The 18,764-nt window shown below is 35.4% G+C and overlaps 3 protein-coding genes across 3 annotated transcripts; 1 reads left to right on the top strand and 2 right to left on the bottom strand.

Moving 5' to 3' along the window:
- Positions 1–2,440: 2,440 nt before the first annotated feature.
- Positions 2,441–4,284, top strand: LOC145160258 (uncharacterized). The gene is made up of 2 exons (XM_079079380.1): positions 2,441–2,707; positions 3,164–4,284. Exon 2 carries the CDS (start codon positions 3,223–3,225, stop codon positions 4,150–4,152), a length of 930 nt encoding a protein of 309 aa, XP_078935506.1. The 5' UTR covers positions 2,441–2,707; positions 3,164–3,222; the 3' UTR covers positions 4,153–4,284.
- Positions 4,285–5,376: 1,092 nt separating this feature from the next.
- On the bottom strand, positions 5,377–6,458 carry LOC145160259 (cytochrome c oxidase subunit 6a, mitochondrial-like). The gene is made up of 4 exons (XM_079079381.1): positions 6,260–6,458; positions 5,850–5,956; positions 5,666–5,708; positions 5,377–5,578 (listed from the first exon to the last, which is right to left on the bottom strand). Exons 1-4 carry the CDS (start codon positions 6,372–6,374, stop codon positions 5,541–5,543), a joined length of 303 nt encoding a protein of 100 aa, XP_078935507.1. The 5' UTR covers positions 6,375–6,458; the 3' UTR covers positions 5,377–5,540.
- Positions 6,459–7,419: 961 nt separating this feature from the next.
- On the bottom strand, positions 7,420–8,825 carry LOC145156827 (uncharacterized). Its single transcript, XM_079076062.1, has one exon. The coding sequence runs from the start codon at positions 8,716–8,718 to the stop codon at positions 7,588–7,590; it is 1,131 nt and encodes a 376-aa protein (XP_078932188.1). The 5' UTR covers positions 8,719–8,825; the 3' UTR covers positions 7,420–7,587.
- Between the last annotated feature and the right edge of the window lie 9,939 nt (positions 8,826–18,764).

The raw sequence follows: 18,764 nt of genomic DNA, 5'->3' as shown, positions 1-18,764 counted from the left end.
TTCTCTTCACAAGATGCACCAAACACTCATAAATAGCAAGACACTCTCTCTCTAAGCTTAGATGCCATTTAGGGTTTGCTCTCAAGGAAAGGTAGCCGCAAATGAGGCTATAAATGCCTTTAAATAGGTCCCAAGCCCGGAAGATTAGGGTTTCTCTGCCCAACACCTACTCGGCGAGTCCCTCCTCTGACTCGTCGAGTCCACTCATTAAATCCACGCGAGCAACTCGACTCGACTCGGCGAGTTGGACCCTCAACTCGTCGAGTCTCTCCTTCAATCTCAAGATTAACATACACAATAATATTCCTGAAAATACAAATGTTACATTTAATGTGTGATTTTGGCCTTTTAAGCCCCAAAGGGCTATGCATGGAGGGAAAGTCAAAGACTTTATGTGTTCATATGATGTCTAGGTTCTAATATGCTTTAGTTTGAAGTATTATGGCTTTGGGATCAAGATCTAGGTTTTAAAGAATTAGGGTTTGAGCTAAACCCATTAAGTAGGGCTATTAACGGGTAAAGTTGGAAACTTTACCCTTAAAATGGACATCAGTATGTAGATGAAGTATGGGGATTAGATCTGAAGGATAAGAGCTTAATCTATTAAGATGACTCAACAGACTGAAGAACTCGTCGAGTCGATAGAGGAACTCGACGAGTTGGGTCGAAGTGTCTCGAGTTTGTAAAGGGAAAAACTCGACGAGTTGATTGGAGAAGTCCCGATTCTATGGATAGGAGGAACTCGACGAGTTGGATCGCGATTTCAAGGTTCATGATTCATGGAACTCGACGAGTTGAGTCAACCCAGGATGTTGACTTTGACCATAATGTTGACTTTAATCAGGGTGTTGACCTTGACTTTGACTTTGACCAAAGTTGACCCTTAAGGGAGTTATGAGGGGTAATTAAAGGAAATCTTGTATGTGTAGGAGTTTGAGTGGAGCTGATTCAGAGTCGAGGACAGTTCAGCTACTTCACCATATTTGAGGTGAGTTACCTTTCAGAAGGAGTGGGTCGAAGGCACCAATGTCAGCCCACTAGTATTTGGTTATAGTTGAGATGATTGTCTTTGTGATAATTTTCTGGTTTGCCATGATCTGTTATGCTTTATGTGCCAGTATGTTATGTTATTATGCGATAGTGGTAGGAAGGGTAGGATAGACCCTGTTACCGGTTGAAAGAGACCGAAGGGGAGGCTAGACCCAGATATGCTAGGCAGTTACCGGTTGAAAGAGACCGAAAGGGTAGGCTAGCACCCAGATATGTTACGCAGTTACCGGTTGAAAGAGACCGAAGGGGAGACCAGCACCCAGATATGCTAGGCATTATGTTATTGTATGGTATGTGGTATGATGAGGAAACTCACTAAGCTTTGTGCTTACGGTTTACAGTTTTGGTTTCAGGTACTTCCTCTTCGAAGGGAAAGGAGCCAACATGACTACAGCGCATCACACCAGGATTTCCGCACATGAGATCTTTGGGATTTACACTTTGATGTTGTTTTACCATGACTGATACTTGGGTTTTGATACGAGTTGATATTATGATTATTTTTAGACAAATGGTTTTATAAATGTTTAATTTAAAATGAAATTTTTGGACTGTATTTTTGGGATGTTACAATCAAATCCTATGACCAACACGAGAGAGTTTTTTTTTTTTTTTGGAAATGACGAATTTTTATTATAAAATCACTGCCTAAAAAACAAGGCAGGGCAAGAAACAACAAAGACAAGATTACACGATGTTGAGAGGAAAGCAACACCAAGTTACCCGGTTACAATTCCCAAACCGCCTTCTATGTTCCACCCAATTGAATACAAGGTTAAGAATATCGTCACTCACTTTTGCCGGGGCAGCACACACTTTTTTGAATAGCCTATCACACCGCGCTTTCCAAATACACCAAATAGCACGAAAGAGTTAAGCCATATTTTTATCAATGTAAAAGACGTTGACATCTGATTTTGAATCAAAAACTTTACTGATGTATTCACACCTTACCTATTAGGACATAAAGACCTATAATGACATTTCATTCAAGTATTCATTACTTCATATGGTTTATATTTTCAAGTGGATTTTGCTATGAATTTAGATGCTTGATAATACGTGTATCCTAAACAATAATAACAAAAATTCAATAATTTGTAAATTAAAACTTTAGTTTAAAAAAAGTAGCTCCAATGATCTTTATCTTCTAAAGATATTAGTACCATAAAACAAAAAGAGGTGAATGTATACTTTAACACGGACGAAGGATCTATCAAAGAATAGGTGATGAAATTAGAAACAATTTTTTTATTTAGAAGCTAAAAAATGCAAAAGGTAATTTATTTTGGACTAAACCTGCAGATCATCTAATAGTATAAGTATCAAATTTGTAATTTACTATTTTGCTCCGGAATATATAAACACAAACAAACTACCGAAAATCGGATCCAATTTTAGGGAGCGAGAGGCGTCAGTGTCATCGGGTATAGCTCTCATGTCAGTTCAGATGGCAAATTTGTTGAAGATTGTGAAATTTACTTGTTCCAAAACGCAATTTCGTTCTCAATATTGATTTGAATGTAGTGAACAAGGCGTCAAACCTTTTAAGAATTCGAATTCGCGAAGTTTTTTTTTCTTTGTAGGTTTTATGATTTAAAGATAGGCAAGGGTACCGATTCTGCATCTCCATTCGCCTGCGTTCCATGAATTACTGGTAATTTCTTATCCCTTCTTTCATTTCTGCTGTTCGGATCTTCTAATTTCTCACATTCTACCCCTGTTTAATCGCGTTAGTGTTATCCAATTTCAGCTTCAGTCGGTTTGATCTATTTGTTTTGCGTTTAATTGATGGATGTGGTTCACGTAGTGAATTGAATTTTGGTTAAATCGCAATGGAAGGATTAGGTCTCATAGTTGTCGATTGAGAGAGAAGTTTTAAGAAAAAAAAATCAAAACGAAGCCTTAAATCATTCATTTAACTATTTAAGGCTTAAATCAATTTGAGAAAAAGTGGATTTCCGTTCGATAAATGTTATATAGACTTCAAATCTGTTCGTTAACACAGATCTATTTCATCCGATTGACAATTGGTTTATTGCTACGCAAACCTGATTATCAAATTCATTTAGATATATGATTATACAATAATTTCGTATGGGTTTTCTTTCAGATTTACAACAAATTGAAGTCATCAACTAAGAGTGGTTCTGTTTGGAGATTGATTGAATCATGTTCAGGCAGTCACCACGTAGAAACGGACGTAACAAAGGGCTAAAAGTGAAACACGTTCTCCAGATCTCATTATTGCTTGGTGTGAGTGTATGGCTGCTTTACCAGGTCCACCATTCAGATGACAAGACACCATCAGTCCCATCAAATATCACAAACAAGCTACACAATGTTGTTAACAAGGACATGATGAGATTGGGTAGAAAAGATCTTAAACCAAAAGTGAAGCAACCAACTGTTTTTCAAGACAAAAAGGAACCCGAAGAACATCAAGTGGATGAAATCGGCAATGAAACTGAACCTGAAGATCTTGTTCATGATCACGAGCGTGAAGAACATGAAGACATGAAGCATGAGGAAGATCATGAGAATGAAGAAGAGACTACAGAAGGAGAACATGACCTGATAAAGATTAAGAAGACTGAGGTGAACAAAGAAGAAGGACAACATAGTGATGGTGGTGAAGAAATCAAAGAAAAAGTGAATGAAAAGGTGAACAATGAGCAAAACAAAGTTATTGTTCTTGAGAAGGAAGATGAGAAGAAGATGAATTCAAGCATGAAAGTTGAGAATGTGTCAAGTGAAGTGGGACCCAGTGTGGATCTTTCAACACTGACAGTGTCAAAGGAGGAAACTATACAACATATGAACACAAGTCAAGATTCAAATTTGATGCCTTCTGTTGACCTCAAGAATGCAGTATCAGTGAATAGAAACTCAGAAGATTCAATGAATTCGAATGGGGAAGATGAGAACCAAAAGGAACAGGAATCAAATGAGAATGAGAATGAGAATAATGAAGAGTCTGAAGTGAAAAATGAGGAAGGTGGTGTTCTAGAAGAAGAGAAAGAAGCTCTTACAGACTTGGGAACATTACCAGAGAGTGGAATAGGAGGAAGCAGAAGCACTGAAAACACAGCTGCAGAGTAGAGTGAGTTTTTTACTTTTTTTTTTTTTTTTAATTAAGTATTTTCAATTTTCTATTCTTTAAGTTCTTATAGAAATATGGATGATTTGGAGCCCTATTTTTGGCCAGTTATTGAATATGGATCTATCCCTATATATTATCGTTCCCTTCAATAATTATTTACCAGCCAAAATAAAAACCATATAAAGTGAAACCTCTATAAATTAATATTGTTTGGATTATGATATTTTATTGTTTTAAAGAGAATCAACTAATATTTATTAATTTAAAGAGAATTTTGTAACTTTTTTAGTTAGCTAACACACACACACTCTAAATGTTACTCCGAAACTGCACTTTTGTTCGCTACTGGGCTAGAACCATTAACCCTTTAAGGAATTTAGATGAACTCATTTGTAAAAACAACATTCTCGAGCTCATTAATTTATGGTCTCAGCTATCACAAGAAAACAAGACAAGAAACTTTGGAATTTGGATGCAATATGAAAAGTTAAAGATGAGTTTAATTAAACTTCAATTTTCAGAAGAAAAAAAAAAGACAATCGGCATCTTATTTATCTTATATCATTAAGAATATATTTGACATGTCACATCTAGCTTATAATAATGTGTTTCAAGAAGCTTAATGAGATTTTAAAATTTTCCCAATACTAAACATGCCCTTTATTAATCATAATAACCATTCAAGATACTCATTTAACTATTTGAATAAAAAAACAATTAAAACATTAATAAACAAGTGAGATCATTTTACATGATTATTCGTAAATCAAAGTACTTTCTATGCTCTAAAGTTCACAAAAGATACCGCTTATTGAAATTAAAATAAGATAAAAACAATTTTATAAACCCATCACTATCAAAATACACCGGCGATGACATTTGATCAAGAGGTCGGTTACATCTCTAATAAGTGAATTCATAAACTATTCAATTTTCATAAATATGTCTTGTGCTTTCTAAATGTACAATCAATGTGTAATTTATTTTTTTAAACTCTCAATAGCTTATTTAATCCAACACACTCTTGAAAAATCTGCTATTGTGGATGCTATAAACTTGTACATGTTTTGCAAAAATATGCGGTTACAAACCAATATCTAAAACACATAGTTATGAAAATTATGTTCAACATCTTCAAAACTTGAGTATTAATATTTTTACAAAGCCAAAGTTCCATATCATGAACTCTTATTTGCCATAAAAGAAATCTCTGAGAAGCAAAGTATAGAAAAAGAAACAATCCATTGAAATGAGGCAAATACAAGTTACAAGTACCAACCTCTACGAGAATCCAGTCTGAATGATAAAAACAATAAACCCAATCAAACAGAAACATCAAGATTGTTATTCTGAAATCTGAATGCCCTTCACAACCTCAATTTGGGCATCAATGGTGTTCCTTAACTTCAAAGAGCCCATCAGGACCTGAAAATTATACAACAATAAAAATTTGTAAACATCAACCAAATTACCAAAGCCATGAACTTTCACTTCACATGCATCAAAACTTACCCCATGGAAACTCCTTGTTACGGATGTGCATGTATGGATATGCCTACACACATAATACAACATCAAATCTTAATAAAGATGAACACCAATGTCATCCTATTACAAGGATGCAAGTTTCATAGAGCAATGGATAACTATTTAAGCATATGTAAAAGCTACAGAAATAACCAAATTTTGAGCTTACAGGTGGTTCTTCGAAATGAGGATGACCCTTGGATAGGTTAACAAATGCAAGAATCGAGCAAGCAGCGATTCCTGCATATGTAATTTTCTCCCATTTCGCCGCCTCACCTGTAAATACACAAGCAAATCCATAAGCCAACATAGCATAGTTTGTCGCCATTTTCGATAATCAGATAACAGAAATTCAAGTAAATTTCGACTAATCTGAAATTCAAACCCTAAAATGCACAATTGTGACAAATAAAACCCTAAATCGGACAAGATGAAATCCTTCAGATCGGAATACTATGCGATTGGACATGACAAACAAGGAATCACAAAAACTAAATCTTAAATAATGGAAGATTAAAAAGTTAAAAGCTTAGAAACTAGAAAGTGTTATTGCATCATAAAGAGGAATAGCAATCTTACGAGCTTCTTCTTCAACCGATGCACCGGCAGAAAATGATCTCGTAGAGGCCGGATTCACGCGAGCGCCACCTCGAAGTGCCGTTCGAAGAGTAGATCTCACAATCGCCGTCGCCATCTCTCTCTATGATTTTTTTTCTCGGACAGACAGACTAATTTTCCGATGGGAATTGTGGAGTTCTTCTCTTCATAAATGGTGGGTTACCGAAGCCACTAGGCCCATTAAGGATTAGAGAATAAGTAAGGCACGTGCAGGGTGCGTGCGAAAAAAAATTGATTAATCATAAAGGCAAAGAAGAGGAAAATGCAAGTTTGGTCGTTTGTCAAAAAAAAAACAGTAAACTTAAATTTGGTCCCTTTTTTGTCATTACAAAAATTGTGGACAGTGGCTAAAATGTTTTTATTAGCACCAATTGGTCCAAAATATAATTATTATTGTTATTGTTTTTTGTAGTTATGGTCTCGTTCAAGCCTCAAAAAATATTATTTTATCATTTTAATTTGTTTTTATATTAGTATTCATTTAATTAATTAATTTATTATTATTATTAAAAAGTTAGTTTCACCATAATATTTTTTCTTATTAAATTTTTTGTATCTCAAAAGACTTTATTTCTTATGTATTATTTATTTTGTAACATGTACTCAGGATATCAAAAAGAAATAATAGTGATTTAAATCACTAGCAAAGACTTTTAGCACATTAGATCATAGAAATCATTTGATGGTTTCTTTTAACATGTAAATAATAGTTGTAACTTGTGATTGCTTTTCTATTGTTGTTGATGTTTTGATTTGTAACCACCATAGTCGACTTATAGTCCAAAAATAACTTTTAAAATGATCAAATTTATATAAAGCATAAAGACTTTATTGCAAATAATGTCTTTTTTGTATTTATTGAAAATGTATAAAAGATGGAGTGTTATAGTTGTAGGTGAAGGTTTCGTTTTAACTCATTCCCTTTTTGTCAATGATGTCATTTTTGTAAATTTGTAGGTGAGTGGTCATACCAAAACACGATAAGTATTGTTCACATTTTGAGTTGCTTTTATCTTCACTGATACCTTTTTACTAGTTTTCAACAACATTCTATCCTTTTGAAAATTATTCACCTTACAAACTTCTATACGAAGAGACTATAAAGATATGACCATTTAGATGAAAGCAACAAACACAAATGTTGTTGAGGACTGAGGAGTGTCTCTTATAGAAATGAACAAAAATCGATGATGGTATAGTACTACTGTTAATGCACTTATTACAAGTATATTTCTACATCTAAATAGAATGAAATTGTCAGCAAATGCAATAGTATGAGTAATGCCTTTTCAACACCGGCTTTGACCCTCTCTAACACAACTGTAATTGTTGTACTCAAAGTCAAACAAATAATCCCCACCACCACACTCGTTTTCAATCTCAACCGTTCGATCTTCCTCCATAGTCAAACAACCAAGCGACTCCATCACATCACCCCTGCTCCACCCCGCACGCAATAACATCCCCGACAACATCCTAACGTAATTTACACCGCCGCTCTCATCATCAGACGATGATGACCACGACGACGGAGACGGCGCCGGCGATGAAGATGATGATGATGATTTCTCATCTCCGCCATTCATTTCCATCACCATCATCATTTCATCTACATCCGCCTCTTTCCACCCTCCGTTTCTTAACTTCAACCGAACATCCTCCAAAAACCGCCGCAACTCATTCCCTCCCCACCACCTCTTTTCCGTTTCTCCGCCATTGACCGGAGTAACACGGCGGAGATCAGTTAACTCCGTCCAAAATTCTATCGTTCTGGACTCCGTAGCCGCCCATAACGGTACACTTAAAAAATGACCCAAACTCCTCGGCCTCAGCACCCCTCCTTTGAACTCAGTCTGCTGAAAGAACCCAACGACGTCGTAACTCCACAACCTAACATCCAAACCGTTCACGTAAAAGATCGGATTTCCCGCCACACAAGGGATCGTCGGGATATAACAGTTCCGGTAAACCGGAACAAGAACCGGGACATATTCCAAGAACTGTTTAGCCAATTGAACAGCATCATCATCTTTCTCCGGCCGATTACCCCATCGGTTATCCCAGAATTTTCGGCGGTGGACCTCCTTAAGAACTCCCAAGATTGGGAGGTTAATCAAGATATCGAGTTGTTGGGCGGAAGACGATCGCCAGTTGGGAAATCCTTGGCCAACTGGGAGGCCTTCCCGGAGAATGGAGCGAAGGTCAGGAGGGAATGCGAAATTGAAGGAGGCTTCAATGGCGGAGAGCTCTTGTTGGGTGAGACCTTGGTCGATGGGAACGTTGGAATGGTGGTGGAGATTGGCGATGAGGTCTTTGGAATAGGCGGCGATGGAGAAACAGACTTTGGTTTTCCGTTTGACTAGTGGGTCTGTTATGGTGGTAGCCGCCATGAATTTGATCGGAGATGAGTTTTGGCGCATCTGAGGGGAAATGAAGAAGTCGTCGCCGTGGAGTGAGAGGGATTTGACTTGAATAGAGAAGAGAAGAGAGAGATAAAAAGTACGTAAACGTATGAGTGAAGTCGCATGAAAACTGGAACGCTCTTCTTCTTATTTGCATTATATATATATATATATATATATATATATATATATATATATATATATATATATATATATATATATATATGTTTTTATTTATAACATTGGTCCATCTTTTATTTTATTATATTTAATTGAAGGTATTAATGGTTTCAGTTTTTTCAGTGTTTGATTGAAATCATAAGTTAATCCAAATGAATCCATGAAATATGCCCCGGAATCGTGTTGTTTAATTTGGTAGCTACGCAAAATTCTTTATATTTCTTCATGCCGGCATCCCATTTTATCAACTATTTTCATTTTTATTATCTTATGAAAACAAATTTTTCAAAACAGAAACAAACGAAAATTAAATCTATATATTATAATAGAATCGAAAGACAAAAAAAATTATGTGATTGTTGGTTTACAACATATTAGAAACTCAAAAATGTGCAGACTACAGGGTGAGGCCTACTAACCCATTTCCTAAAAAGTTTCCTAAGAGAGAAATTACTCCGAAACGGGTATCTCTTGAGAATACAAAATTCAATTGTTGAACATATTTAGATTTATAAATGTTAGTTGGATTTTGATTTTGATTTATATTAATTCTTTTCCAGTTATTTGTTTTATATCATTCTTTTAAGTTGAGTGTAAGATGATTATCATTTTGGATTTCCCGACCGCGCCAAATCATCCACACAATGTTCGTACAATCGTACCCTGATTGGTTAATCGAAAAAATTATGTTTATTTAATTTATCATACAATAAATTCTCAACATGCTTGCGAACAGTTGAGCCGTTAACTTTTTTGGCTTCTGATCGGCTTCTCCTTTTTTTTTTTTTTAACCGGCTCACTTTTGTTTTTACTGTTGGCTTGAGGGCTAAATATGCTTAGTCATCGGCTGGTGATTCATGTTCTCCTATCATCCTCTCATCTGCATCACAGCCTGCCACCACCTCTGCTTCACCACTTCACCAACAGTGCTGGCACCGGCGGATACACAATAGATCCCGGGATACCCCTCAAAAAAAATTCGGTAGTATAACTTTTTTAGAAATATTTCGTTTTATGTAGTGTAAATATGCATAATATTAATATGTTTAGCGAGATAATAACACAAGATGAAATTGGTTCAGATGGTTAAGGCGTTAATGGATGTTTCTTGAGGTTGCAAGTTCAAATCTTCTTGCAAACATTTATTTTTGCAGCTCCTTTTATATAGCTTTATACATATTATACCTATTATACTATGATGTTGTGAAAATCAAGCACAAGTATTGAGTTGTCCAAGTGGTTAAGTGTTGAACTTTTAAGTTTGAGGTCTCTATTTCTAATCTTGGCTGTTACATTGGTCTATTTTATTTTGTTTATCAAATTTTCAACTTGTTTTTAAAATTTTAAAATTGTTCCACATCGGTCATAACATGAAACATAGCTCATATACATCTCTTATATAAGCAACACAAACTTCTTAACTCTCAACAAGTTAAACTTTTGAATGAGTTTGGGTTTAAACCCGAAACCGAGTTTGGAAAACCCATAAATCGAACCCGGTTTGGGATACCCCTTTACTTTGAACCTGGCTCTGCCACTGAGTGCTGGTATTGAGATAACAGATGGTTTCAAGCCGTGTCTTCCTCGATTGTGCTTCCCACCGCTTCTCTTTGCTTCTGATTAAATCCTAAATCCATCTTCAAACATCTCCAATTTTCTTCCTGGTTTGTGTTTTTCTTCTGTTAGACCCGTTCCTCGAATTTATGTCTTTGCTTTCACATTTTCACTGTAATTCTTCTTCTATTGTCTCCCGAATGCCAAATCGAGGTAGAGATCGTCGATTAGGGCATGGAATAGAACTGGAGCCTTTCTCAAATTTTCGTCTTGCCGCGATTGAACCACAAAAAATCCAACCTTCGAACAACACATTGAACCCTAATTAATGAAGGATTTTGTTGAGGTTTCTTTTGATTCTTCTTCATTTCGACGACTCCCAGTGTGCCTAAATTCAACCCATATGTCTCCCCTGTATCTGCAAGACACCCGATGCTACTGTCTTTGGAAGAATGGAAGCCAATAGCCCATTTGATGCTATCCTCATTCAGTCCAAGAATGTAAGAACATTTGATGCTTGTTAAATAATTTAAGAATTTTGAGGTGAGTTAGTTCCTCCATTTTATTTTAAATTTGTATGTGTGTTGATACTTGATTTTGAATCATAACAGGTATAATTGGTTAGGATAATCTTGATTAAGCTTTCCTGATATGTTCATATGAAGTTCTAACAATATAAACAAGGTTTGTTTCTTAATTGGTGTTTATTTAGATAGAAATAGAGATAGAATTCCATCCAGTCCTTTTTCATCCCTTCTAACGCTGTAGAATGTAGATCTGGTACCCAAGAGCTGGAAAACCACGTAAAGTTGCTAACTTTACGTCCATGCATGACACCAAGAGGCTAAAACACTCAAATATGGCTTAACCAATGACTTAGAACATGAAGGAGGCCTAGATCTATATAAAGCTTGAAACTTTAAGCCCAAGGAGGCCACAAAATGTCCAGATATGAAGTGGCAACTTCAAGAAATGACCAAACCCACGAATGACTCCAAAATGAACAAAAAATGACAATAAACTTCCAAGGAGGAGATCTAAGCAATAAATGATCAAGGTATTGACTTTATACCTCAAAATGGTTGCAACAATAGAGAAGATTCTGGATCTACAACCTTCCTCCCAATCAAGCCTCTTCAAACTCCAAGTTCCTTCCAAGAGAACACCAAGAAACACTCCTCAAGCTCTCACACACACAAAAATGAGAGAGAATGCACGAACTAGGGTTTTCTAGATAGAGGGGGCGGATAAGGAGGCCATCCAAATGCCATAAGGACTTTAAATAGGGTGCAACACCCTAAAAATTAGGGTTTCATAATCAACCACCAACTCGTCGATTTTTTCTTCACAACTTGTCGAGATGGTAAGCTTCCAATACGTCGAGCGAGGCCTTCAACTCGACTAGTTCCAAAGGGAAATTATCTTTTTAAGCCATAAATCTCATACCTGGGAATCAGGATGTTACAAATAACAGTGTGGGTATCTTGGGGTATACTTTCTTGCTCCGGATGATCGTACACATCTCATCCTTCCTTGGTTACTTTTGAAAATAATTTTGAAAACAATTTGAAAACCTTTACAGATCCTTAGTTTGAGTCTGGATTTACACGAATGCTCATCCAATTCTCTCAAACCAGGGCTCTGATACAAACTTGTAACATCCCAAAAATCAAGGAAAAATTTTCATTCTTAAAACCATTTTAATGAATTCATAAATATTTCAAATCATTGTTCCAAAAGCCATAATCGTTAATTAGAGTATCCCAAAATCATCTATCAATAAAATATCCAATGATGATGTGCACAATCACACCTTCGCCTTGCCCGATCATCTGATGTACTTGAAACCATGAAATCAAGTTGTAAGCCCAAGCTTAGTGAGTTCCCCCAAAAGTACCACACACAACCATACAGATAACATCATGCATACATGAGTCTTCAACTTGACTGGACCGCCTAGCAGGCCTACAACCTATCTGGACCGCTCCCCGAGCCTTTAGCCTGATTGGACTGCCTCATCGGGCCTACAACCTATCTGGAGTGCTCTTCGGGTCTTCGGCTTTACTGGACCGCCTCACAGGGTCTACAGTCTATCCGGACCGCCCCGGGTATCATGACCTTCAAGACAAAGCAGGACTGCCTCAACCCAACAATAACAATAACATGTCGACATATACAATAACACTCAATAGAAATCAAATACATGTAATCATACAAATCTACCAATCTATCACAGATCCTGTAAACACGGGTAATCATACACATCTACCAATCTATTACATATCCAGTAAACACATGTAAATATACAGATCTACCAGTCTATCATATAAGCAACATAACATCATCCAATATACCAGGATACATAATCTAGTGGGCTGTTATTGGTGCCTTCAACCCACAAGTACATTGAAGAAAACTCACCTGAAAGTGCCAAAAGTAACATTCGTTAGTAAAATATCCGTCAAAAACAACCAAAACTAGCATCCTTCTTCCGTCAGTAAAAGTATTTGTTGTTATCCTTTCGAAAATAGTCAAAACTTAAAGCCATTAGAAAAAGCATATGATGGTATGCTGTCGAAAATACGTCGATGACTACTAACGGAATTTTATGTCGGTAAATTGTCAAACAATCCATCGGAAATTTGTTACAAGCTATATTTTTCGGTGGAAAATTTTCTATCGGGATTATATTGGTAACAAACTTCTACGACTGAATTGACGGTTGAAAATCCATCTTTTTTTGGTAGTGTTAGGTGTTGTTTCTTTTTGACTTAATGCACTTAATATATAAAATACTTAATAAATTCAGATATATATGGTTGTTTCTTTTTTACGTAATATTAACAACATATCTTTATAGGTTAAGTTGAGAAAGAGGTGTCCTTAAAATTAAGTGATGTTTTTATATTTTTTTTTCCTAAACTACCCCTTTCACAAATCACATGTCCTTAATTAAAAGTAGTTAATTCCTTTTTACAATTATGTTATTTTGTTAATCTACCCTTCGTTATCTTTATTTTCTTCTAATCTTGTTCTATAATTTATTTAACTAAATTCTTTTACATTTTGTTTTGAATAAATGCTATTTTGTTAATGTTTTGTCTGATTCTAAAAATTGAAGCTTTTTAAAAGAAATTAAAACTATATATTTTTAAATTTATATTAACAATCGGTCAATATGAATGATTTATTTGATTAAAAATGGATATGTTTTATTTCGATATAAACCCAAAATCCTAAGTACAAAATCAAATTAAAACAAAAAGATTTATTTTCTGAATTTATTTTTAACATTTTCTATCAATTTAAATAGTTTATCATGCTATTTTTTTTTATTTTTTTTATATATTTTAATCTATAACAATTAATTAATAAATGATATAGTCATTTAATCATATTCAACGAGTGCATTCAGTTCAGAAAAGAAACATTATTTATACGACAAAATTGCAAAAATGGTCATTGTGGTATGTAAATTTTTTGGGTTTTAGTCCAAACCTCGAGTTTTTTAGATTCATGGTCATTTTGGAGTGGTTTGTATGTGAAAATAGTCCCTCCGAATATTGAAATGACTATAATACCTTTGGGGTATTTATTTTTCATTTTTCTTTCATTTTTTTTAAAATTTAATATTTATTTATTCATTTTAACAATTAAAAAAATAACAGAGGACCCACCTCTCTCTCTCTCTCCACACATGGTAATACACTCACACACACCTATTCTCAATCTCTCCAGATTTTTTTTGGTTTTTAATTCTAAACACACACAGTGCTAAGAACAAGTGCTCAAGAACACACAGTGCTCAAGAACAAACACAATGCTCAAAAATCGATTTGTATGTGTATGTTTTCGTTTTCGAAAACGATATGTGTGTGTATGAATCTGAAATCCACCATCGTCTCTTTCCTCCTCTCTGTCTACTCCGATTACTTAACATCCGCCCACCGCCTCAGGTGGATTACGTTATCAGAGATAACTCTAGAAGGGAGTCTGCGTTAGGGTTTTTGCAAAGGATGTCGTCGGAGAAGGAGGGAGAGGAAGTCGTCGTGGGTGTTCTGTGGTGGTTCAATGATGACGATGCTGCTCACGGAGATTCCATATGCTCCCGCTACCCCAACACAAACAACATCGACCCTCCTCTACCGCTGCCATCTCCATTGTGGTCTTCAGCCTCCTCTACTGCTGCCATCTCCACTGTCTAAAAAGCCCCTTCGGCACCCCCAAGCATCTTCCATCGATAAACATTTAGATTAAGTTAATGCTGGAAGTGATCGATCTGAAAATTGGGTCTACTTCAGCGAGTTTTGTAAGTTGAATCAAATCGATTCAGCCAACTGGAGGATAAGCTACTGGAGGATAACTGTAAACCTATTGTGATTACTTACACAATTTTGGTCGAGGCCACCATTTTTGACGGTGGGATTACTGAAGCAATGAAGCTTCTTGATGAAATGTTGTCTAGACGTCTTCAACCCGATATGAATGTGATTTAGGGATTTTTGAAGTGATTTGAATAGAAAAGGCGGCGACAGTAGATAACCTGGAATGTCTTGGTGGCCGGAAAAACGGCTCCAACTCCGGTGGGGAGTTCTTGGTCGTAAATGAAGAAGGAGGAGGGGGTGAAGTTTGTAGAGAGAGAGAGAGAGAGAGAGAGAGAGAGAGAGGTGGGCCCTCTTATTTTTTTTAATAATTAAAATGAATATATAATTATTAAATTATAAAAATATGAATTTAAAAATGGAAAATAAATACCCCAAGGGTATTATAGTCATTTCACTATTCACAGGGACCAAAAACTCAACAAAACTAACTCAAAAGGACCATCAATCCAAAAAAGTCGTGGTTTGGACTAAAACCCCCAAAAAATACATACCACAAGGACATTTTTGCAGTTTTGTCTATTTATACTAACAACATTTTATTAATTCAGGCATCATTATCAATTCAGCATATATAAATTTAGAACTTAACCAAAAAAAAAAAAACGTTAACCAGTTAAATTTATATTTAATTAGAAAACGACATCATTTTTAAAAAACGACATCATTTAAAAAAAAACAGAACATTAATCATTTAAACTTATACTATTTAAAAAACGACATCATTTTTTCTCTTGTACCTACACATTTGATCAGGTTTTATTAAAAAAAAAACAAAAACAATCCTAAGAACTTGGTTTTTCAAAAACCAAGCAGTACTAGACGGTTGTTTATTTTCTCAATACGGTTCAACTTTTTGTCATGGACTCATGGTTTGTCGATTTTTGGTTCGGTTTCATGCAATTTAATTACACACCACTATTCTCAATCCACATTCTGATGTTTTTCATTATATCAAGTGGATGAAAATAGCAGCTCAATTAATTTTTATATCTTCACACAACAAAGTTTGCAGATGTTCAGTCACATAAATGATTTTTAGTAAAGATCGACACAACAAGTTCATTTAACTTTTTTTTTTTTAATCTTCGTCTGACTTTTTAAATTTTTGTTGCAAATGGCTATGAACTCTTGAATATGTAAGGAAAAACTAAATCGTGGTTTAGATGAAACAAAAGTCTAAAAATAGCACTGTTATAAGTTGTAGAATGATGACACATGTAATTTCACGGTATTTAGATTCAAATTCAGCGACCAACACCAATAGGGATAAGTTTTGTTTTTGTTTATCTTTAGAAGATCGTAGTACAAGAAGTACTTTAGATAAATTTAAGAAAACAGGAAATGAAAAGGTCTAAGGAGAGAATGAAGAACCTTTCTTTTCAGCCTCAACAACTTACCCCATTGCCATGCAGGGATTCATATATGTGCATACATGAACATTATGACCAGAGCCCTACAAATTGGACATGGGTGGCAAGTCATCCTTGGCTGACATGAAAGACCCTTTACTTCGCCTTACACCACCCTTCCATTATTTCTTTCAATACATAATACATTCTACATGTTCTTTGTTTACACACACAATAGCTATATATACTAAAGTATACTAGACCTTTGACAGCAAGCCGAATATATTTTCCATGGTTGAATTGCATGGATTCGCATGAGTCGATCCATATTATGGATTGCAACATGTCGAGAATCTCTATTGTGGATAATTGGTTCTCTATTGTATCTCAGCTTCACAAGTTGCTCATAGAATCAGATTCTCCAAGCATTTGACTTGTGTAGATGCCAAGATTATTTTAGAATCATGAGTAAATAGTTATCGAGAAACAAGAATAAAAAAGTTCTCTATACTACAATCTGGATATCGATTAAACCACATGAACCAAGAACAATGGAAATGGCAAGTATCTATCGATCAAAGAATAAGAATGTTATGACTTTGATCAAGTTATTCATTATCTAGCTAGCATGCTATATATAATTAAGAATCCCGACGAACTGGTTGTTTGGGTTGAATCAATCAATCAGTAGTGAATATATTCACTAATCGCCTGATAAGACGCGAATATAATTTTTGCGCAAGAAAACAATTGTAAAGAATTTGACCGAACTTAAGTAAATATAAGCATGATCATCATGCATGGATTGTCTGCGGCCTATAAATAGTGATGATCTGAACACCAATTAAGAATATAGAATTACACGAAAATAAGTAGGAATGCGGAGGGAAGGTTTACGATGAAGAAAAGAGTCTGTTTTAGTAGCCAAGGATGACTTGCCGCTGGCTTTATATATATACAGCATATTAGCATATCAAGCAAGCAGCAAGCGTCCTTGTCTAATATGGCGGAGTCTTATCTCCCATCGTAGGACTTCAATCCTTGGTGTTTTAACGAAATGTTTGGAACACCAATAACTTTTTATAATATATGGTTATGTTAAAATAACAAAGTCCTATATAGGTGGAGATACCAGGAGTAGCCGAGATACACTAGGAGTCAATCTCCTACACTTCAGCCAACCGACTACAAGTGATCAATCTCCTTACTGTAAGTTCACTTTTAATCCTTTATGTGTTGATCTTAGTGTATTATGGCATCCACTATCCATTCAACTCTCCATGAGTTAAATGGAGTGCCAACTAGGAGAGAGAACTCATAATGAGCATGCAACTCCACCTTCTCTCTTTAATATTCTATTCAATTATATTCTATTCAACCTTATTGAACCACTCAGCTATATAATTAACATCAATATATGCAGTCAACTGTAAGCAACACAATATTTTGTTTTCAAACTATCAAACAGTTACATTTCTTATTTGTTAAACAGATATAAACCAACCGTAGATGCTAATCTAACTCCTTTTGGTGGGGTTAGTAAAGCCTTGATTTGCAAACTTGCATAACCTCCTTTATATTTTTTTCATAACTATTAATAGATTAAAGAGAAAACTGCAAATTTGGTCTACGATGGTTTCCCTTTTTTTGTAATTTTGGTCGTTGTAGTTTCAAATTTGCAAATTTCATCTTTTCAGCAGGTTTTATTGTGGTTTTGGTCACGGGAGATAACACACTCATCTGTTAATTCACTCCACATGCCCTCACGTGAGGGTATTTTAGTCATTTACATCGCATCTCTCTCCCCTACTCTATTAGACCCATCCATTGAGAACCCTAGTTTCTCACCATTATCTATCTTGCTTCTGTTTTTCCTCTCGTTCAAGTTCAATTAAGCTTATGATCTTCAAGCTTACTATATTCTCTCTCATTAGAAATCTAATTTGAGATGATATCCTCTTCTAATCGAAGGTATTTTATTGAACTCTTTTATTTGTTTCCACTACAACATTAACCCTCCTGTGGCGACGACAATTTCTGACCTTGTACTGACGACAGGTCGTTGGCATAGGGTATACCGATGACAAGTCGTCGGCATAGGCATGTTGGGATAGGTCAAAAACGTCGTCGGGATAGGTACCCCCTATTCCGATGACCTTTCGACTGTACAGGTTTCGTCGAGAATATTTTCGAAAAAAAATAAAGCTTTATTAATTATCTGTGGCGACGACATGTCGTCGGGATATGTGACATCTACAGTGACGACATGTTGATGGTATAGATATCACCTATAGCGACGACTTTTCGTCGCCACAGGGTTTTCACTGTTGTCGATCAAACACCTATAGCGACGACTTTTCGTCAGGATAGCCACTGGGTGTTATTTATTTATTTATTTATAGTTTTTACAGATTCTGTACATTACCATTCCTGCATTTTTAAGAAATCCAGTTGCAACATATATCAATTGAGATACAATAACTAGCTACCATTGTTCAAATTCAAAACATCAAATTCAAGTTTAATATTACAATAAGTAGTTTTCATTGTTCAAAATTGATGGGGAATCTAGGTTACAACTTCAATGCCATAAGCG

The sequence above is a fragment of the Lactuca virosa genome, chromosome 2 (assembly GCF_052849685.1).
Source record: "Lactuca virosa cultivar CGN04683 chromosome 2, Lactuca_virosa_CGN04683_v6, whole genome shotgun sequence".
In the NCBI taxonomy this organism is placed as follows: Eukaryota; Viridiplantae; Streptophyta; class Magnoliopsida; order Asterales; family Asteraceae; genus Lactuca; species Lactuca virosa.
This window is presented reverse-complemented; position numbering and strand designations above follow the sequence as displayed.